The sequence below is a fragment of the Micromys minutus genome (genome assembly GCF_963924665.1).
Source record: "Micromys minutus genome assembly, chromosome: 16".
Classification (NCBI taxonomy): domain Eukaryota; kingdom Metazoa; phylum Chordata; class Mammalia; order Rodentia; family Muridae; genus Micromys; species Micromys minutus.
Genome location: NC_137985.1, coordinates 32,528,965 through 32,548,057, shown reverse-complemented (window position 1 = coordinate 32,548,057; position 19,093 = coordinate 32,528,965). Strand labels below are relative to the sequence as shown.

The 19,093-nt window shown below is 34.8% G+C and overlaps 1 protein-coding gene across 1 annotated transcript; it reads right to left on the bottom strand.

Annotated features, from left to right (window-relative positions):
• Positions 1 to 13,521: 13,521 nt before the first annotated feature.
• LOC308431119 (olfactory receptor 8B3-like) lies at positions 13,522 to 14,454 on the bottom strand (the record flags this gene model as incomplete). The annotated part of the gene is made up of 1 exon (XM_080930483.1): positions 13,522 to 14,454. One exon carries the CDS (start codon positions 14,452 to 14,454, stop codon positions 13,522 to 13,524), a length of 933 nt encoding a protein of 310 aa, XP_080786609.1.
• Positions 14,455 to 19,093: the final 4,639 nt, after the last annotated feature.

Sequence of the window (19,093 nt, the reverse complement as noted above, 5' to 3'; positions counted from 1 at the left end):
CTTCCCTTGAGAACAGACCCATGGTGTATGAAGGAAGTATGAGGATTTTGTTTACACCACAAGCCAAGATCTACCTTTAATTCCTAAGGGATTTAAAATACTACTGAAGGTTTTCATTCACCCTCGGGCTTGTACAACTCCCAAGATGAACCCCAAAGCAGGATTCCCATCTTCATGTTATATCAATATCAGAGGGGAAATATGTTTCATTATCTCATTTGTTCCCTTCCAGGGGACAGCTCCAGCATAAGCCAGGCTCCTTAAAGGAAATAAGGGGTAGATGAAAGAGAAGTGAGTCAGGCACAGAGGCTGAAGGCATTTTTTTGTAGCCTGACTGACTGGCAGTTGAGATTCTTCTTTATTTGTGCTAAACTCAGTAGACAGGGATATATTCATGTAGTCCAAAATTTGGGTCATATCATTTTTGTCCCTGGACAAGTGTTTGAACTTCCTCTTGATCATAAGTTTAGTCATCATTGATTAACCATGAAAAAGCAGAGTTATCTTTTACTATCATTTTTTCTTATTAACCCCATCCCCAACTTTAAAGACTCTGGAGGCATAGTTTGAGAAAGCTGGACAGACAAGGCTGTAGCTCTAATGGTCATAAGAGCACTAGATAGAAAGAAAATCTCCAAGCCAGCACTTACAAATTGGGATGTTCCAAGCCATCCATTATTAACTTTTTATGGTTAGAGTGTTGTCATTAGGCCTAAGAAAAATTTTCAGGTAAAAGCTGCTGTAATTATTATTTAATTTTTACCACAATATAATGTGTATATCTTTGTAGAATTTATGTATATGTCTAATCTTAATACTATTTTGTTCCTTGTTTATACAATATTTCAGTGGCCCTGCACTACATAACTTTTCTATAAAAATGAGCTTTTAATATTTCATTCTTTTTCATTTATCCACAGCATTCTTTGTCCATCAGTTTAAGCTTCTGGATAGAGAGTGCAATGCTAATTTCAGCAATCTAATTTTGTGGCTGTATCTTTTTTCTTGAGGGGCATACAACATGAAGCCCCCAATCTTCTATGCTGTGTAATTGTCTGATCATGAAGTAGAAAGATGCCTTTAGTCTGATCTGTTGCCAACTCCTCTAGCTCACTGAATCTTGTTTAATGTTAAACGGTTATTTTATTCTGATTATCATGTTCCTGTGTAAGTAGAGAGGTAGATATTCTAAGAGAGTCTTGGAGTCAGAACCTCATATGGAGATCTCAGGTGTCTTTATTTGAATTACCTTTGGGGCATAATGAAAAACTTCAAGCAGGGCCAGATAAGAAAATCTCCCTAAAATCATGAGTTGTAGTATGGTCAGGACTTTTCTGGGGACAGTTAGGAGTCTGTACTCCTGAAAGAAGGCATAAATGGTTCATAAGAAATTTCCCACTGATCCAATAGCTTTAAGTTGTATAATATTAAACATCCTCTCCCTACCCCTATACAAGCCAGCGTGGAATATGTGGTACCCAGACTCAAAGTGAAGGACAACAGGAGAGCAATTGGGTCACGTGGTTCAGCTTTGCTGACTCTTAGTCAGGAAACAGTGTTGGCTTTCTGACTTTCAGTGTTCCCATTAAATATAGATGGGCCATTCCACAGATCCTAAAAGAAATGTCCTATCTGATCTCATTATGTGTCTTGTATTTCCCTCATCTAAAATTTTTTAGTAGTTACAGTAGCTCAGTTCAATAATTTACCATGGAATACTCAAAATAAAAGTTTCCCCTTCCAATGTCTTTACTGTATAATATTTTAGAATTGTAACAGGGGTCCTTATAAAAATTCAGTATAATTATTTTTAATAGTTAATTTTTCTTTGCTTTGTGTTTAAAATTTAAACAGTCATGTGGTAACTAAGAGCACATGCTTCATCATATTGCATGACAACTCTGTTCACCTTATTGGCTTTGTGTTCTGTTTCACACGAGGGATATTTTACAGGGATTGAAAACCTAGCCAGACTCCTGCATAATAGGATGGGTATAATCATAGGGAAATCCTAGAATTGATAGGATTTTTTTGTTTGTTTGTTTTTAATTGAACAACTTTATTTTAAAAAAAAAGATAAATGTACAGATTATAAGCATTTTTGCATAAAAGTATATGAATACATTTTTCTCAGTACTTGATTTTTTTCAAAGGTTTGATAGTATTCATTAAAATCTTACTAGTTACAATGAGCATAAAGTACATGTAAAACAAGATGTAACTTGGAAATAGTCATTTTCTTTTTTTTCTTTTTTTTAACTTTATTTTAAAAAACAAAGATAAAAGAAAAAAATTTAAACATTTTTGCATAATTGTATACAAATATATATTGTGTCACTGCTTGGTTTTTTTCTATTTTTTAACAACTTTATTTTATAAAACAAAGATAAATGTACAGATTTTAAGAATTTTTTTTGCATAAAATTATACAATACATTTTTGTCAGTACTTTTTTTCAGATTTTAAAATAATTTTTACATAAAACTATATGAATATATTTTCGTCAGTACTTAATTTTTTTAAAGGTTTGATAGAATGCATTGAAAACTTAATAGTTACAATGAGCATAAAGTACATGTAAAACAAAATGTAACATGGAAATAGTCAAAGTTTTCTTGTTGTGTAAAGATATTTTTTTGTTTTGTTTTGTTTTGTTTATTTCTTGGACGTCATACAGTCTGTGAGTTGTTTCTGGGGGAGTGCGAGCCTCTGGGGTTAGCATCCCACTATCAGTGACTACATATTATGTCTGTTCTTTTGTGACTGGTTTATCTCACTCAGGATGATATTCTCTAGATGCTGCCATTTTCTTAAGCATTTGGTTAAGTCATTGTTTCTGGTGGCTGAGTAGTATTCCATTATGTAAATGTACCACAATTTTTGTATCCATTCATCTTCTGAAGGACATCTGGCTTCTTTCCAGCTTCTGGCTATTATAAATAGAGCTGCTATGAACATTGTGGTGCATATATCTTTGTTGTGTACTAAGGTGTCTCTGGGGTATATGCCCAGAAGTGGAATAAGTGGGTCTTCAGGTAATACTATGTCCAATTGTCTGAGGTATCGCCAGACTGATTTCCAGAGTGGTTGTATTAGTTTGCAACCCCACCAACAGTGGAGAAGTGTTCCTCTTTCTCCGCAAACTCGCCAGCATCTGTTTTCATCTGAGTTTTGGATCTTGGCCAATCTGACTGGTCTGAGGTGGAATCTCAGGGTTGTTTTGATTTGCATTTCCCTGATGGCTAAGGATGTTGAGCACTTCCTCAGGTGTTTCTCAGCCATTCAATATTCCTCAGTTGAGAATGTTTTGTTTAGCTCTGTACCCCATTTTTAATAGGGTTGTTTGACTCTCTGGTGTCTAGCTTTTTGAATTCTTTGAATACTTTAGATATTAGGCCTCTATCTGATGTGGAGTTGGTAAAGATCTTTTCACATTCTGTTGGCTGCTGTTTTGTTTACTAGAAATGTCCTTAGCCTTACAGAAACTTTGCAATCTCATTAAGTCCCATTTGTTAATCTTTGACCTTAGAGCTTGAGCCATTGGTGTTTTGTTCAGGAAATTTTCTCCTGTGCCTATGTGTTCTAAGGTTTTCCCTACTTCATTATCTAATAGTTTAAGTGTATCTGGTTTACTGTGGAGATTATTTCTTGCCTTCTACTTTTCTTGGGTATATCTACTTCCTTTTGTTCTAGGACTTTTAGCTGTGCTGTCAGGTTGCTGATGTAAGCTCTCTCTAGTTTCTTTTTGGAAGCAATTAGGGCTTTGAGTTTTCCTCTCAGTACTGCTTTCATTGCATCCCATAGGTTTGTGTATGTTGTGTTTTCGTTTTCGTTGAATTCTAGAAAATCCTTAATTTTTTCTTTATTTCTTCTTTGACCCTGCTATTGTTTAACAGAGTGTTGTTTAGTTTGCATGTGTATGTGGGCTTATTGTTGTCCATGTTGTTGTTAAAGACCAGCCATAGACCATGGTGATCTGAGAGGATGCATGGGAGTATTTCAATCTTCTTATATCGACTGATGCTCGTTCTGTGTCCAATTATGTGGTCAATTTTCGAGAAGGTGCCATTGTGTGGTGAGAAGAAGGTGTATTCTTTTACTTTAGGATGATATGTTCTGTAGATATCTATTAATTCCAGTTTGTTCAAAGTCTCTGCTAGTTTTACAGTGTCCTTGTTCAATTTCTGTTTCCATAATCTGTCCATTGGAGAGAGTGGGGTATTAAAGTCTCCCACTATTATTGTGTGGTGTGAAATGTATTTTTTGAGCTTTAGTAGGGTTTCTTTTATAAATGTGGGTGCTTTTTTATTTGGAGCTTATATGTTAAGGATTGAGAGTTCCTCCTGACAGATTTCCCCAGTGATGAGTAAAAAGTGTCCTTCCTTATCTTTTTTGATAACTTTTGGTAGGAAATCAACTTTATTCGATATTAGAATAGCCACTTTAGCTTGCTTCTTGGGGATGTTTGCTTAGAATGTTTTTTTTTTCACACTTTTACTCTGAGATAGTGTCTGTCTTTGTCTCTGAGATGAGTTTCCTGTATGCAGCAAAAGACTGGACTTTGTTTATGTATCCAGTCTGATAACCTATGTCTCTTTATTGGGGAGTTGAGTCCATTTATGTTAATAGATATCAAGGAATAGTTGTTTCTGTTTCCTGCTATTATTGCTATTGTGGATTGAGTTGTATCTGTGTCTTTTTCTTCTTTTAGTTTTCTTGTTTAGGAGTTTTCTTGCTTTTACTAGGCTGTATTTTCCCTCATTGCATTGGGTTTTCCACCTACAATTCATTGTAGTGCTGGATTTGTGGTCATATATTGTGTAAATTTTGATTTGTCTTGAAATATCTTCATCTTTCCATCTATGGTGATTGATAGGTTTGCTGTGTATAGCAGCTTGGGCTGGCACTTGTGCTCTCTTAGGGTGTGCATGATGTCTGTCCAGGCTCTTGTAGCTATCATAGTCTCTTTTGAAAAATCGAGTGTGATTCTAATTGGGCTGCCTTTATATGTTATCTGACCTTTTTCCCTTACTGCTTTTAGTATTCTTTCTTTGTTTTGCGCACTTGGTGTTTTGACTATTATGTGTTGGAGGTATTTCTTTTCTGTTCCAACCTATTTGGAGTTCTGAAGGCTTCTTTTATGCTCGTGGTCATCTCATTCTTGAGGGTAGGGAAGTTTTCTTCTACGATTTTGTTGAAGATATTTACTGTGTTTCTTAGTTGATACTCTTCTCCCTCTTTTATTCCTATTATCCTTAGGTTCAGTCTTCTCATTGTGTCCTGGATTTCCTGGACATTTTGGGTTAGGAGCTTTTTGTTTTTTGCATCTTCTCTGGCTGTTTTGTCTATGTTTACAATGTTGTCTTCTGCCCCTGAGATTCTCTCTTTTATCTCTTGTAATCTATTGGAAATGCTTGCTTCTGCGACTCCTGATTTTTTTTTTTAGTTGTTCTACTTCTAGGGTTATCTCTTTTAGTGTTTTCTTTATTGTGTCAATTTCCGTTTTAAATTCCCTCTTCCATTCCTTCATCTCTTTGGTTCTGTTTTCCTCTAGTTCTTTGAGTTTTTTTCTTGTTTCCTCTTTAAAAGCTTCTGAGTCTTTTTGCTTTTCCTCCTGTTCTTTTTTAAGTATCTCTATCAGCATCTTAAGGTATGATTTCAGGTCTGTGTCTTCTTTTTCTGAAGTGTTTGGCATTCCAATGTTTGCTGTTATTGGAGAGCTGGGTTCTGGTGTTGCCAGGTTGTCTTGGTTTCCTTGGGATATACTCTTTCACTTTCCTCTTGTCATTTTGTTGTCAGTGATATGTTCTCACCTTTCCCTTGTATCTGTTCTGTGTCCCTGGATCTCCAATGGTCCAGGTGGCAGATGGGCCGAGCCCTGTTCTCTGCCTCAGAGTCTCCGGGTGGGAACATAGGTTCCAACGTTCTTTTCCTGGTCTGGGGATCAGGCAAGTGGAGTGTGCGTTTTCTGTGCGCACTCATCAGAGATCTCTCTGCTTCCTGGCTGCCTAGGTCTCCTACTCACCAGTTTTTCAACCTTTAGGAGCTGCCCATCCGAGTGGCCGATCTAGAATTGATGTTTTTATGAAAGTCTTATCTTTTCTAATAATCTTCTAAATAATTTTATTTATATTCATAAATTTGTACTGTCCATAAGAATACACATATAAGCTTCATATTGCAGACAGTGATGGTTATTCTCAAGACTCATAAGTTGCTCACAGTGGTAAGAAAAAAATGACTGTGAATAATGAGTCTTTAAGGGGATATCTGTATCAACACTAATACTCCATGTAAAGCTCAGGAAACATTACAGAAGAGAGATGAAAAGTATCTGAGTTGAGCCTAAAGAAACAGCAGAGTTATAAAATTTACCTTCTGAACATGATGTGGCAGGGAACTCATAACTATATGCACAGAGAAAACTGACCCTCCTCACTCACAGTGTTCAGTTGTCCATTATTCTCAACTAGGGGTTGGTTGACTGAATTATTTCAGTATCCATGCTGAAATTCTGACTCTTTTCATCTTGTATGGATCATAAGCTGGCAGCCACGGTTACTTTGATATCATTTATTCAAACATTTATCTTACATACAATAAACACTATTTGAAATTAGTCCTCTACAACCATTGACTCTTGCAATCCCATCACCTTACTTCCAAGATATTCTCTTAGATTTGGGGCCCAGGCTATGATATAGATTTGTATTCTACAGACATTATTCATGGCACTTGACAAGTTGTAGACCCTTGTGTTAGCAGTTGTCCATAGCATGAAGAAGGTTCTGTAATAAGGATGGAGAATTTTTACTAGTTGTACTAATATATTAATACAAAGATTAATATTTACAAGGTAATGAGAAACTACATCAAGCTAAAAAAATAGTAGTAATTGGTTTCTTCTATGGCCTATGAGCTCCCTGCTTAAGGACTCTTGACCAGATTTAGTGCAAGTCACGAGCTATCTTCTTTGAAGTGGGTCTTATGTGCAATCAGAAAGTAGTTAATTACATTAGTCATACTATTAATGCATTCATAGACATCGTAGTTATCTCTCTATTCCTTCCCCTGGTCTAATCTAACATTCCCTAATCTTTGAAATTACTCTCTGTTATTCTCCTTTCTGTCTTTTTTCTACTTGCATTTTATTATTCTGCTGTATTTAAGATTCCCCCACATGTTCCCCTTCTGGTTTCTTATTTTCCAGTGTTTCTCCAGATTACTATACAATTTAAATTTCAATCGTGTTCACATATGAGAGAGAACATTCAGTGTCTTACTCCATTTTGTGTTTTTTCTTTTATTTTTCATTTTTCCTTTTTTGATTGGATGTATTATATTTACATTTCAAATGTTATCTGTTATCTCAGTTTCCTCTCTATAAATCCCTAATCCTATTCCCCTCCTTTTGAGAGGCACTCAGAGCTATTAGATTTCCTCTCAGCAATGTTTTATTGTATCCCATAAAGTTTTAGTATGTTGTGTTTTCATTTTCTTTAGATTCTAAACAGTCTTTAATTTCTGGTTTTTGTTTTTTTGTTTTTGTTTTTTTAATTTCTTCTTTGACCATGTTGTCACTGAGCAGAGCATTGTTTAGCTTCTATTTGTATGTGGGCTTTCTATTGTTTTTGTTGTCCTTGAAGACCAGTCTTAGTCCATGGTGACCTGATAAGTTGCATGGAATTATTTCAGTCTTTTTGTATATGTTGAGGCCTGTTTTATGACCGATTATATATGGTCAATTTTGGAGAAGGTACTGTGAGATGCTGAGAAAAAAGTATATTATGTTGTTTTAGGGCTAAATATTCTATAGATGTCTTTTAAATCCATTTGGTTCAGAACTTTTGTTAGTTTCACTGTGTCTCTGTTCAGTTTTTGTTTCCATGATAAGTTTATTGTTAAGGTGATCTGTTGAAGTCTCCCACTATTATAGTCTGTACTATAATTTATGCTTCAAGCTTTAGTTAAGTTCCTTTTGTAAATGTGATGCCCTTGTATTTGGATCATAGATGTTCAGCATTGAGAGTTCATCTTGATAGATTTTTTTCCTCGATGAATATGACGTGTTCTTCTTTATCTTTTTGATATATTTCAGATGAAACTCAATTTTATTTGATATTAGAGTGGCTACTTGCAGCTTATTTCTTAGGACCATTTGCTTGGAATATTTTTTCTCCCAGCCTTTTACTCAGAGACAGTGTCTGTCTTTGTCACTTAGATGTGTTTGCTTTATGTAGCAAAATGCTGGGTCCTGTTTACATATTTAGTCTTAGTCTATGTCTTTTTATTGGAAATTTAGTCTATTCATAGTAAGAAATATTAAGAAATAGTTATTGTTGTTTCCTGTTAATTTTGTTCTTAATGGTAGAATTATCTTTGCGTGGCTGTCTTCTTTTGGATTTATTACAATATGATTACCTTCTTGCTTTTCCTAGGGTATAGTTCCCTTCCTTGTGTTGGAATTTTTCATCTATTAAATTTTATAGAGCTGTATTTGTGGAAAGATATGGTATGTATTGAGAGTTTTGCTGGATATAGTATCCTGGGCTTGCCTTTGTGTTCTCTTAAGGTCTGTATAACATCTGTTCATGATGTTCTAGCTTATAACATCTCTTTTTAAAGAATATATTCTTTTTTCTTTTATCCATTGGTATTTTGACCATAATGTGACTGGAGAAATTTCTTTTCTGGTCCAATCTATTTGGAGTTTTGTAGGCTGCTTGTATGTTCATGGGCACCTCTTCTTCTATAATTTGCTTGAAGATATTTACGTTCCTTTAATTTGAGAATATTTGCTCTCTTCTCTACCTATTATCATTAAGTTTCAACTTTTTAGTGTCCTGGATTTACTGGATATTTTGGATTAGGAACTTTTTGCTTTTTGCATTTTCTTTGACTACTGTGTCAATGTTTTCTATGTTATCTTCTGCACCCAAGAGTCTCCACCCCTTTTCTTCTGTTTGTGATGCTTGCATTTATAACTCCTGATCCCTTTCCTAGGTTTTCTATCTCTAGGGTTATGTCTCTTTGTTATTTTTTGTTTTAATTTTCATTTTTCGATCTTGTATGGGTTTCTTCAATTCCTCCACCTGTTTGGTTGTGTTTTCCGGTAACTCTGTAAGGGATATTTGTGTTTCATCTTTAAGGGCTTCTACTTATTTACCTGTGTTCTCCTGTATTTCTTTAAGGGAGTTATTCAAGTACTTATTAAACTTCTCTATCATCATCATGAGGTAAGATTTTAAATTCAAATCTTGCTTTTTCTTTTCACACTGAATATCCAATACTTGCTGTGAGGGAGAACTGAGTTCTGATGATGCCCAGTTGTGTTGGTTCCTTTTGCTTAGTTTCTTGCTCTTGCCTCCTGCCATCTTGTTATCTACCATGAATTGGTCTTGCTGTCTCTGACTAGAGATTATCTTTCCTGTAAGCCTGTGAGCCTGTGGGCTTGGAAGTGAGAGTGCTCTTGGCAGCTTTTAGGTCCTGATAGAATTGGGTCTGGCAGAGCTCTAAGTAAAAATGGAGAAAAGAAAAGATTAGTCCCAGGCAGTCCCTACCTGTGCCCTGTTTGCTCCTGGTAGATCTCTCTTTGTACAGTCAGTGGAAAGAAAGTGAGGTCCCACCTATGGGCTTAGGATTAAGAGTCCTGTTGGGAGATCAGCTCTCTGTAAGCAGGTTCTGATTCCTGATGCCAATGGGGACTGCCCCTTCTCTGGGTGCAGATGGAGACCAGAACGGTATCATATTCTTTTGTTATAGGGTGAAATGTTCTATAGATACCAGTTAAATACATTTGCTTCATAACTTCTTTAATTTTCACTGTGTCATTCAGTTTCTGTTTAGTTTCTGTTTTTATGATCGGTTCTTTGGTTAGAATGGGGTGATGAAATCTACTATTATTGTGTGAGTTTCAATGTGTGCTTTCAGGTTTAGTAACATTTCCTATACAAATGTGTGTGCCCTTGCGTTTTGGGCACAAATATTCAGAATTTTGAGTTAGTCTTTGTGGATTTTTCTTTCAATGAGTATATAGTGGCCTTCTACATCATTCTTCTTAACTTTTGATTAAAAGTCTATTTTGTTTGATAATAGAATGGCTTGTTTCTTGGGACCATTACTTTGGAATTTTCTGATTCATTTATTTTGAGTTAATGTTTGTCTTTAACTCTGAGGTTTTTTTTTTTTTTTTCTTGTATACAGTAAAATGCTGGATCCTGTTTGTCTATCTAGTCTCTTTGCCTATGTCTTTTATTGGAGAGTTGAGTCTATTAATGTTGAGAGGTATTAGGGACCAATGATTATTGTTTCTTTTTATTTTTTTTTTTTGTTTGAGGTGGAACTGTGTTTGTATGTTTTTCTTTTGTGTTTGTTGAGAAAAGATTAATTTCTTGGTTTTTGGGGGTGCAGTTTCTCTCTCTTTATTGGACATTTACTTCTATTATCCTCTGTAAGGCTGGATTTATGGAAATACATTGTTTTAATTTGGTTTTATCTTGGAATACCTCCGTTTCTCCCTTTATTGTAATTTCGAGTTTTGCTGGGTGTAGTACATTAGGCTGGCATTTTTGTTCTTTTAGCAACTGTATGACAACTGCTCAGGATCTTCTGGCTTTTAGATTTGAGAAGTTAGGTGTAATTCTGACAGATCTGCTTTTATATGTTAATTCATCATTTTTCCTTACTGCTTTCAATATTCTTTCTTTGTTCTGTGCATTTGTTGTTTTAATTATTATGTGAGGAGATAAATTACTTTTCTAGTTCCATCTATTTGGTGTTCTCTATGCTTCTTGTATGTTTATGGGCATTTCTTTTTTAGGTTAGGAAAGTTTTCTTCTATAAACTTATTGAAGATGTTTTCTGAATCTAAGCTTGGTAATCTTCACTCTCTTCTATACCTATCATTCTCAGATTTGGACTTTTTATTGCGTCCTGAATTTCTTGAATATTTTGAGACAAGAGCTTTCTGCTTTTTATATTTTCCTTGACTGTTGTGTCAATGTCCTCTATTTTATCTTCTACTACTGCAATTTTCTTTTCTATCTCTTGTATTTGTTGGTGATATTTACATCTGTGACTCATGTTCTATATTCTATGTTTTTATCTCTAGGGCTGTCTCCTCTTGTGTTTTCTTTAATGATTCTATTTCTGTTTTTAGATCCTAGACCGTTATGTTAAATTCCTTCACCTGTTTGATTACGTTCTCCTATAATTTTTAAAGGAATTTATGTTTATTCTTTATGAACTTTTACTTGTTTACTCGTGTTCTCACATATTTCTTCAAATTATGTCTTTCTTAAAGTTCTCTGTCATCTTCATGAAATGAGAGTTTAGATCTGAATCTTGCTTCATAGGTGTGTTGGGGTATTCAGTACTTGCTTTGGTGGGATAATGTTGGCAAAGCAATTTTTTTTTTGCTTTGCTTATATTCTTATGCTTGCCTCTGTAACCTGTCTTTATGTGATTCTGTGATCCTGGATGTGTCAGAATACCCGACTAGCTGCAACTGAGGTGTGGGCTGTATAGTTTCAGGTCCAGGGCAGGGCTCTGCTCCGGGCACAGGTGGGAACTAAATGATATAAGGGTCTTTGGCTAGGTGGGATATCTGCTTTCCTGGGCCACAGGTGTCCTGGTGCTCTGGGTATTGGGACAGGGTTTGTTGTCTCCCCTCAGGACCTGATGTGTCAGAATACCTGTCAAGTTGCAACTGGTGTGTTGGCTGTGTGGGATTGGGTCCACACCTGGGCTCTGCTCCCAGAACAGGTGGAAACTGAAAAGCTCATTTTATGTTTTTTACAAAAATTATATCTTGTCTGAAAGATCCTCAATGTGAGCTAACCCTCCTTGCTCTGTCCCGGGAGAGACAACACCCCAAATCACTCATGAGAAGTGATCTGGATGCAAACTGCAGGAAGATTTTTATTCCAAGCACACTGTGCTCTTTAACCGCTGAGCCATCTCTCCAGTCTGGAAGCCTATATCCTACTGCTGGTGTAATGTAAGATAGCCTTGCCAATATAAAATGTGTATATGTATATGAATTTCATAGTAAACTGGACATGTATTAAAGTAACAAACCTAATTAATGCAATAGAAACCCATACAAGAAACTCTCGCCATGCCTCAGGCAATTTAAGGGTGTGTCCAGAAATGTAACAACACAAAAGGATGATACAATGCAGTCAGAGAAATATGTGAAATATTACAAAATTCAAAAGCTGCAAGATTGCATTGATATTAATGATTAGATAATTTTTTTCTCTCAACAAAAATATTATTTTGTTAGGTCAAGGAACATAGCTCAGTTGTTGAAAATATTTATTGCTCTTGCAGAAGACATGGGTCTAGTTCAAGGAATCAACATGAAAGCTCAGCATCATCATTAACTCTAGCCCTTTGCTTCTAGTGCCCTCTTCTGGCCTCTGTGGGGTACTGTATGCCCATGGTACAATAAGCTCATGTAAGCAGCACACACACATACACATAATTGTTTTTTATTAAAAATTATAAACAATAAAAAACATTGAACAATAATTTAAAATATATACACATACTATATATGTAAGGTATATAAATATTTGCAGGAATAAATTGTTAAGAAAAACCAATCAGTTTCACATAGGTAAAAGTTGGTCTTTCTAAAATATAAGTCCCATATTAAATATTGTCAAGAAAACTAACATAATAGAAAAATCAATTGCTTATTGTATGTTTCAAACTTATAATAGGCAAAATATTTAATAAAGTTTTTAAATAAAACAAAATATTTACATTTTAAAGAGATTTAAAAGCAATTTGATAACATTAGATTTGAAAATGTTTTGTCAAAAAAACAAAAAGAAAATGTTTTGTCCTTTCTTCTTAATTAAGCATCTTGTTCCATGAAAGGCAATTATCATAACTTAGATTATTCTCCAAATAAGTTTTTGAAGTTTAAATTTTCATTTTAAGTTGAGTAATGTCAAATGTTTCTGCCTCTAAAACATGGTTATAATTGCTGGGAAAATGTTGAAACTTGACAGATTAACTAAAAGTCTTTGCTATTTTTTTTAAATCACAGGGCCTGCTTCTATGAGCCAGCAAATTGAGTTTACTATGAAACCGTCCATTTCCAATTTGTAAAGGTGATATTATTCTTCAATAAAGGAAGGAATATTTAGAATAGAAGCATATTGTTCCCTCTCTGAAGATCTGTGCCAACTGAGTCACTCTATGTCCTTGACATATTGCATAGTATGGACATTGTCATATCATTATTAATTATTAATCTTTCTGCACAGAAGAAACAGTGAAAGATATCATTTCAAATATATAAATGTATTCAATGTACATATGATTAAGATACATTAAGCATTCTTAAGGTACAAAATGCAAATCCTTATCTATAAAGGGTAGAGATAAATTATTGAAAGGAAACCCAATTTTTCTTCACTCAAATTAGCAAAAAATAATGACCTCACAAATTAAACTAAAACTAACTTTCCAAGTCCAGTAACTACATGAGAGGGACAGTCTTTCAAATCAACACTTTCTCTTACTCAGGGTCTTTATCAAGGCAATTTTAACATCTTTGTTTCTTAAGCTGTAGATTAAGGGATTCAGCAGAGGAACTGTGTTGGTATAAAAGAGAGAGGAGATTTTTCCTTTATTAATTGACTCAGCAGAAGATGGTTTGAGGTACATAAATGCACCTGATCCAAAAAATAGAGAAAGTGCAATTATGTGGGAACTACATGTGCTAAAGGCTTTAGACCGTCCCTCCTTGGAGCTGATATGAAAAATACTTGAGAGGATGAAACCATAAGAGATAAAGATGGTGGTGCTGGGCACAAGGATGTTGATGCCCACAACAACAAAAACCTCCAGCTCATTGACATTGGTGTTGGTGCAGGAGAGCTGAAGCAAGGGGAGGATGTCACAAAAGTAGTGATTGATGGTGTTTGTACCACAGAAGGTCAGTCTCAGCATACATCCTGTGTGAGCCATGGCACCAGAAAATGCCATCATGTATGAACTAAACATAAGGCTCAAGCACAGTTTAGGAGACATGACAATATTATACAAGAGTGGATTACAGATGGCCACATAGCGATCATAAGCCATTGATGTCAAAAGATAACACTCAGAAATGGAGAAAAAGCAGAAAAAGAAGAGCTGTGTCATGCATCCTCTATATGAAATAATGTTTTTCTCTAATATAAAGTTCATCAACATTTTGGGTGTAAACACAGAAGAGTACCAGAGGTCAACAAAGGACAAGTTAAAGAGAAAAAAGTACATTGGAGTGTGGAGATGAGAATTCAGTCCAATTAAGCTAATCAAAGCCAGATTTCCCAACACAGTGACAACGTACATCACTAGAAATAGGATAAAGAGGGGACACTGGAGATCAGGCTCCCTGGTTAATCCCAACAGAATGAACTCAGTCACTGAAGAGTCATTGTCAGAACCCATTCTTCTTTAAAGAATTCTGTGAGCACAGGCAAAGAGAAATCATGTTAGAGGAAAATACAACGATTCTCACAACAGTCTTTTACACAACAGAGAGCATCATCCTCAGAAATAATATCTTTAATATAATCATTGTCTTGTGCTTAAATTCTTTATAACACACACACATATACACATACTCACACACACACATTCACACACACACACACACACACACACATTCACACACACACACACACACACACACACACACACACACACACACATACACACACAATTTCATAACGCCTTTGATAATTTTGGCCATCCCTCTCTCATCTTCTTCCAGTTCTAGCCTCCCTTCTTTATGTACTCAAATTTATATTATTTTATTCTTCATCAGGCTAATTTGTGTTACTAATATATTTTTGGAGGTGTGGCCTTCCTGTAGAGATGGTTAACTCACCAGGGACTATGCTCTTATTAAAAAATGACTCTCCTTCTCCCAGTAGCCTACAATTGCTAAAAAAGAAACTTCTAAACCCACTCCCCTTCTTATTCGAAGATTTGGTCTGTATTTGACTTGCACGTATTTTATGCATTATTTCACATTTATTGTAATTTTTATGTGTAACTTCCATTATGTGTTCAAAAGGTACATTTTCCTTAGGTTAATCTACCTTCTGGCTCTTTTACTCTTTCTGTTCGTAATTATTAACAAGACAAATAATTTTATATAATATCAATCTCATCCTGGTGAAAAATTGTCTTCTGAAATTTAAAGAACAAGATAAAAGAGAGGTGAACTAAAATAGAATCATATTCAGTTTTTCACTCTCATAAAACTTCTGCTCATTAATAAGATTAGAGATGCATACCTTGGCACCTTTGTTGACCTCTAACACAAGTTAAACTTTTATTAAATGAAATCGGTACACTGTTCTTTAAAAACTCAGAAATGGTTTAGTTACTACCCCATCGTATAAAAAAGTCTATAAATATAGAATAGTAAGGTATTACGTTAAAAAATACAGAGTTTCTTCATTTGTTACTTACTTAGCTGGTCTTGAATGAACAATGATATCATATTTCAAGTACGTTCAGTCAGTATCTCAAACTAAAACTCATAACTTAGAATCATAAGTTAAAGCCATCATAAGAAGTAGAATAAAATTATCACCTTTCTCTTTTTTGTTTAAGAGTTTCAATGTGCTACTGATGTCATAATGTACTCCTATATAAACAGGGTAGATGATCACCCAGACTTCTCAAAGGAATAGTTTTTATGTGTATTGGGGAGATAAGTGGTTTACAGCTACACCTTGGACTCAATCTGTAATTATTTCCTTGGGGAACTTTGATATTTCACTCAAGTTTTTCTTTACTGGAGAGATTGAAAATCCTCCAGGGAGAATGAAAACTACATTGTTTCTAATTCAGCAATGTAATAGCAAAGGAAGTAAAGAATCCTTTGCAATTAACACAGTATCTGAGCCTCAATTATATAGTCAACAATCTGTGAAGATTTTGAAAATTAAGCATGGAGTTCCTGCATCCTGACCTGCCATGTTACCAGTCACACTGGGTTGACAGTGGGATACAGGTCATGCACTAGTCCTGACATAGCAGCACAGTATAAGGCTGAAAACATCCTCCTCTGAAACAAATGTAACTGTAACGTGCACACACACATTTAATGTCACATTGTTTTTACCTGTTATTTATAAGATCATTTCCTATGTATTGTGTCTCACAGGTCTCTTTCTGAACAAGAAGGTACATACTCTGATCCCAAATGTCAATAAGAAAGAAAGCTTGGGTAGAAATGGCAGCTGTATAGTTAATACTCTCAAGTCAATCTAGGGATAAGTGTTGAAAGATCTTCACTGTAATTACTCCAAATTGAAAAAAAAAAAAAAAATGGTGAGTGTGGCACTTCCAATGCCCTAAACTTTCTATGAGTTACCTATTTCTTTGACTATTGTCCAGAATGGTAAAAAATTGTCAAGTGTTAATATAAATTAAGATATAGTAGACTCATTTTTAATTAACAGTAAGAATAGATATGAGATGTGGAAAGGAAATCACTACATTTCCTTCCCCAAATGTGTCAAAGATAGAAAATATGAAAATTACTAAACACATTATCTCCTAGCATCATCCCCAGAGTAGAAAGCAATATCTAATATGTCATGATGCAACTTATTTGGATACGGCTCTGGAGTTGCTTTCAGTTTCTGTTCTTTCAGAGCTCTGAAAAAGTCATCATTCTGAACATCTGGAAGCTACCCTAGACAAAACAAAAGTGAATGCTATATTTAAGCATTTGAAATAATTAATACCAAAACTCTTCAAAGTTTTTCCAAATATTAAAGGAATGTTAATACATAAAAATACTTTTGCAGTTAAATGTGCTGGCTGATCTTCCAGAGGTTGTGGGTTGGAATCCTAAAACCTATATGATAGTTGACAACCATCTGAACCTTCAGTTCTTCTCTTTTTCTAGTCTCCAGAGACACCTGACAAATACATGTTGTATGCATACACATGCAGGAAAAACCACATATTCATAAAATAAATTTTCAAGTATTTAAAAAATACTTTTAGCAGTCTAATAACTACTTTCAAACAGAAATAGTCAAATATATAGTCACTACAATGACTATATTTTAAGTTTTTCTTTAATCCAGCTAAGTATGTATAGGTTAGTTTGGACATAGTTATCTTATCAATATTGTTGTCTAACCTTTTCCTTATATTTATTTCTTACTAACTTTCCAATAAACTTAAGTATATTTTGTTGTATAGATTATTTACTCTCTGTTGAGATTCATTTGTATATATGCTTAGTTTCTTAATTGCCTTCTCATATTATTCATAATTGGTATATTAAAATTAAATTGATATATATGTGTTGACACTTAAAGTTTGTTGAATGTATGTATTCACTATAAGATATTTGTTTGAATCTTTAGAACTTTTGACGTAGACCACACCCTTTCTGAAGAAGACTCATTATTCTTTACTGTGGCTATTTGCATTTTATTGCTAATAGAGTCCTTTGAAGCAGTTTGCATGTGAGGGCCTTGATGCAGCTTGTAAGAACATGCCTTAACATGATTCTGATTGGTAAATAAAGATGCCAGCAGCTAATAGTTGGCAATGAGAAACAGAATCAGGATTTTAGGATTCCTGGGTTGAGACCATAAGGATAAAGAAGAAAGAGATCTGTTATGCCAGGAGACTCTGGAGAGAGGAAATACATTAGTTAGAAAACCCAGGAGAGCACCCTGAACTTTGGTCCAAAAGAGTGTGGCCCAGATGGCTGACTAAGAGCAATCAAGATGAAACATATTAGTCAACAGTAAGTTGAAATTATCAGTAAGAGTAAAATTCTAGCAGCAAGGAGGTTAGTAACTTTTCAGACTGGTGTGCTGCTTAGGGCACACTAAAATAAAAAGACTGTGTGTGTGTTTATTCAGAAACATAAACTGTTGAGGCAGTAGCAAGCCCAACCAGGGCACCCAGAATTTAAGAAATATTAACTCTACACTTCATTATTTATGTTTGTCTCCAATGACTCTCTCTAGAACTTCCAGTATTGCATTAAATAAAAATTTTAAAATATTTATCAATATAATCTTTATCCCAGCATTAGTGTCAAATGAATTCTTTTCTTTTTTATTATATTTTTTGGTCCTCTTTGTTATATAATACTCTCATTCTTTCTTATAGTTTTTCATTCCTTTTATATTGCTGTTTTCAGAATAACAACTCTTTACTTAAAGAATACTTTGTTCAACACATTTAAAGACAAACTTTTATCAGTGAACCATTTATTGTTAAACCGTATTAGATTTCATGCTGTAACAAGTCAGGGATGTGAATATTCACCCTGAATCTACACAGACAAAACTAACTACCATCTATTTATTCTCTCTCTATTCTGTATGTATGTGTATGCCTACAGTAATTGTAGCCTAAGTATTTGCTTTATGTGTGCTTGTATACTATATACTTATTTGTTTGTGTGTGTGTGTGTGTGTATGTGTGTGCTTGTGTGTATGTGTGTGTTTAATGCATGTGTACACTTCTATGTGCATACACATGTGTATGCAGGTGCACATTGAAATATGTGTACATGTATGCTGTCTATACCTATAGACTCAGGTGTATCTGGATCTCTAGGTGATGAGTTAGAAAATCCTCTAACTTAGTATCATGTGCCTCAAGAAAAAATAAAGAGTGTCTTACTAACTTGAATACAAACTGTAATACTTCACTCTTATTTGGTAATTATATTTTATAATGCATATGGTAAACAAGAAATCCTTGTATGTTAAATATTAGCCCTGACTGATATAGAACAGTTATTGCGAAAGGTGTAGTAGCTACAGTAAAATTAATGTGTTCTACATAAAAATGGCGACTGATAAGGGATTGGGAGTACTTTGTTGGGATCTGTCCAAAGACTGCCACTGGAAGTAAGGAAGGGTCTCATCAGAAATAATGACCAACCGAAAAGGCTGTAGGTAGTTTTCATGACAAAAAGGCAGGTCTTAGTGCCAGTGAGTCTACCTATTTCCAGTCTAATTGGATTTTTCAGGAAACACTGGAAGTCCTCTGAAGACTCTACCCAATTTATTCTTACATTGGTCTACCA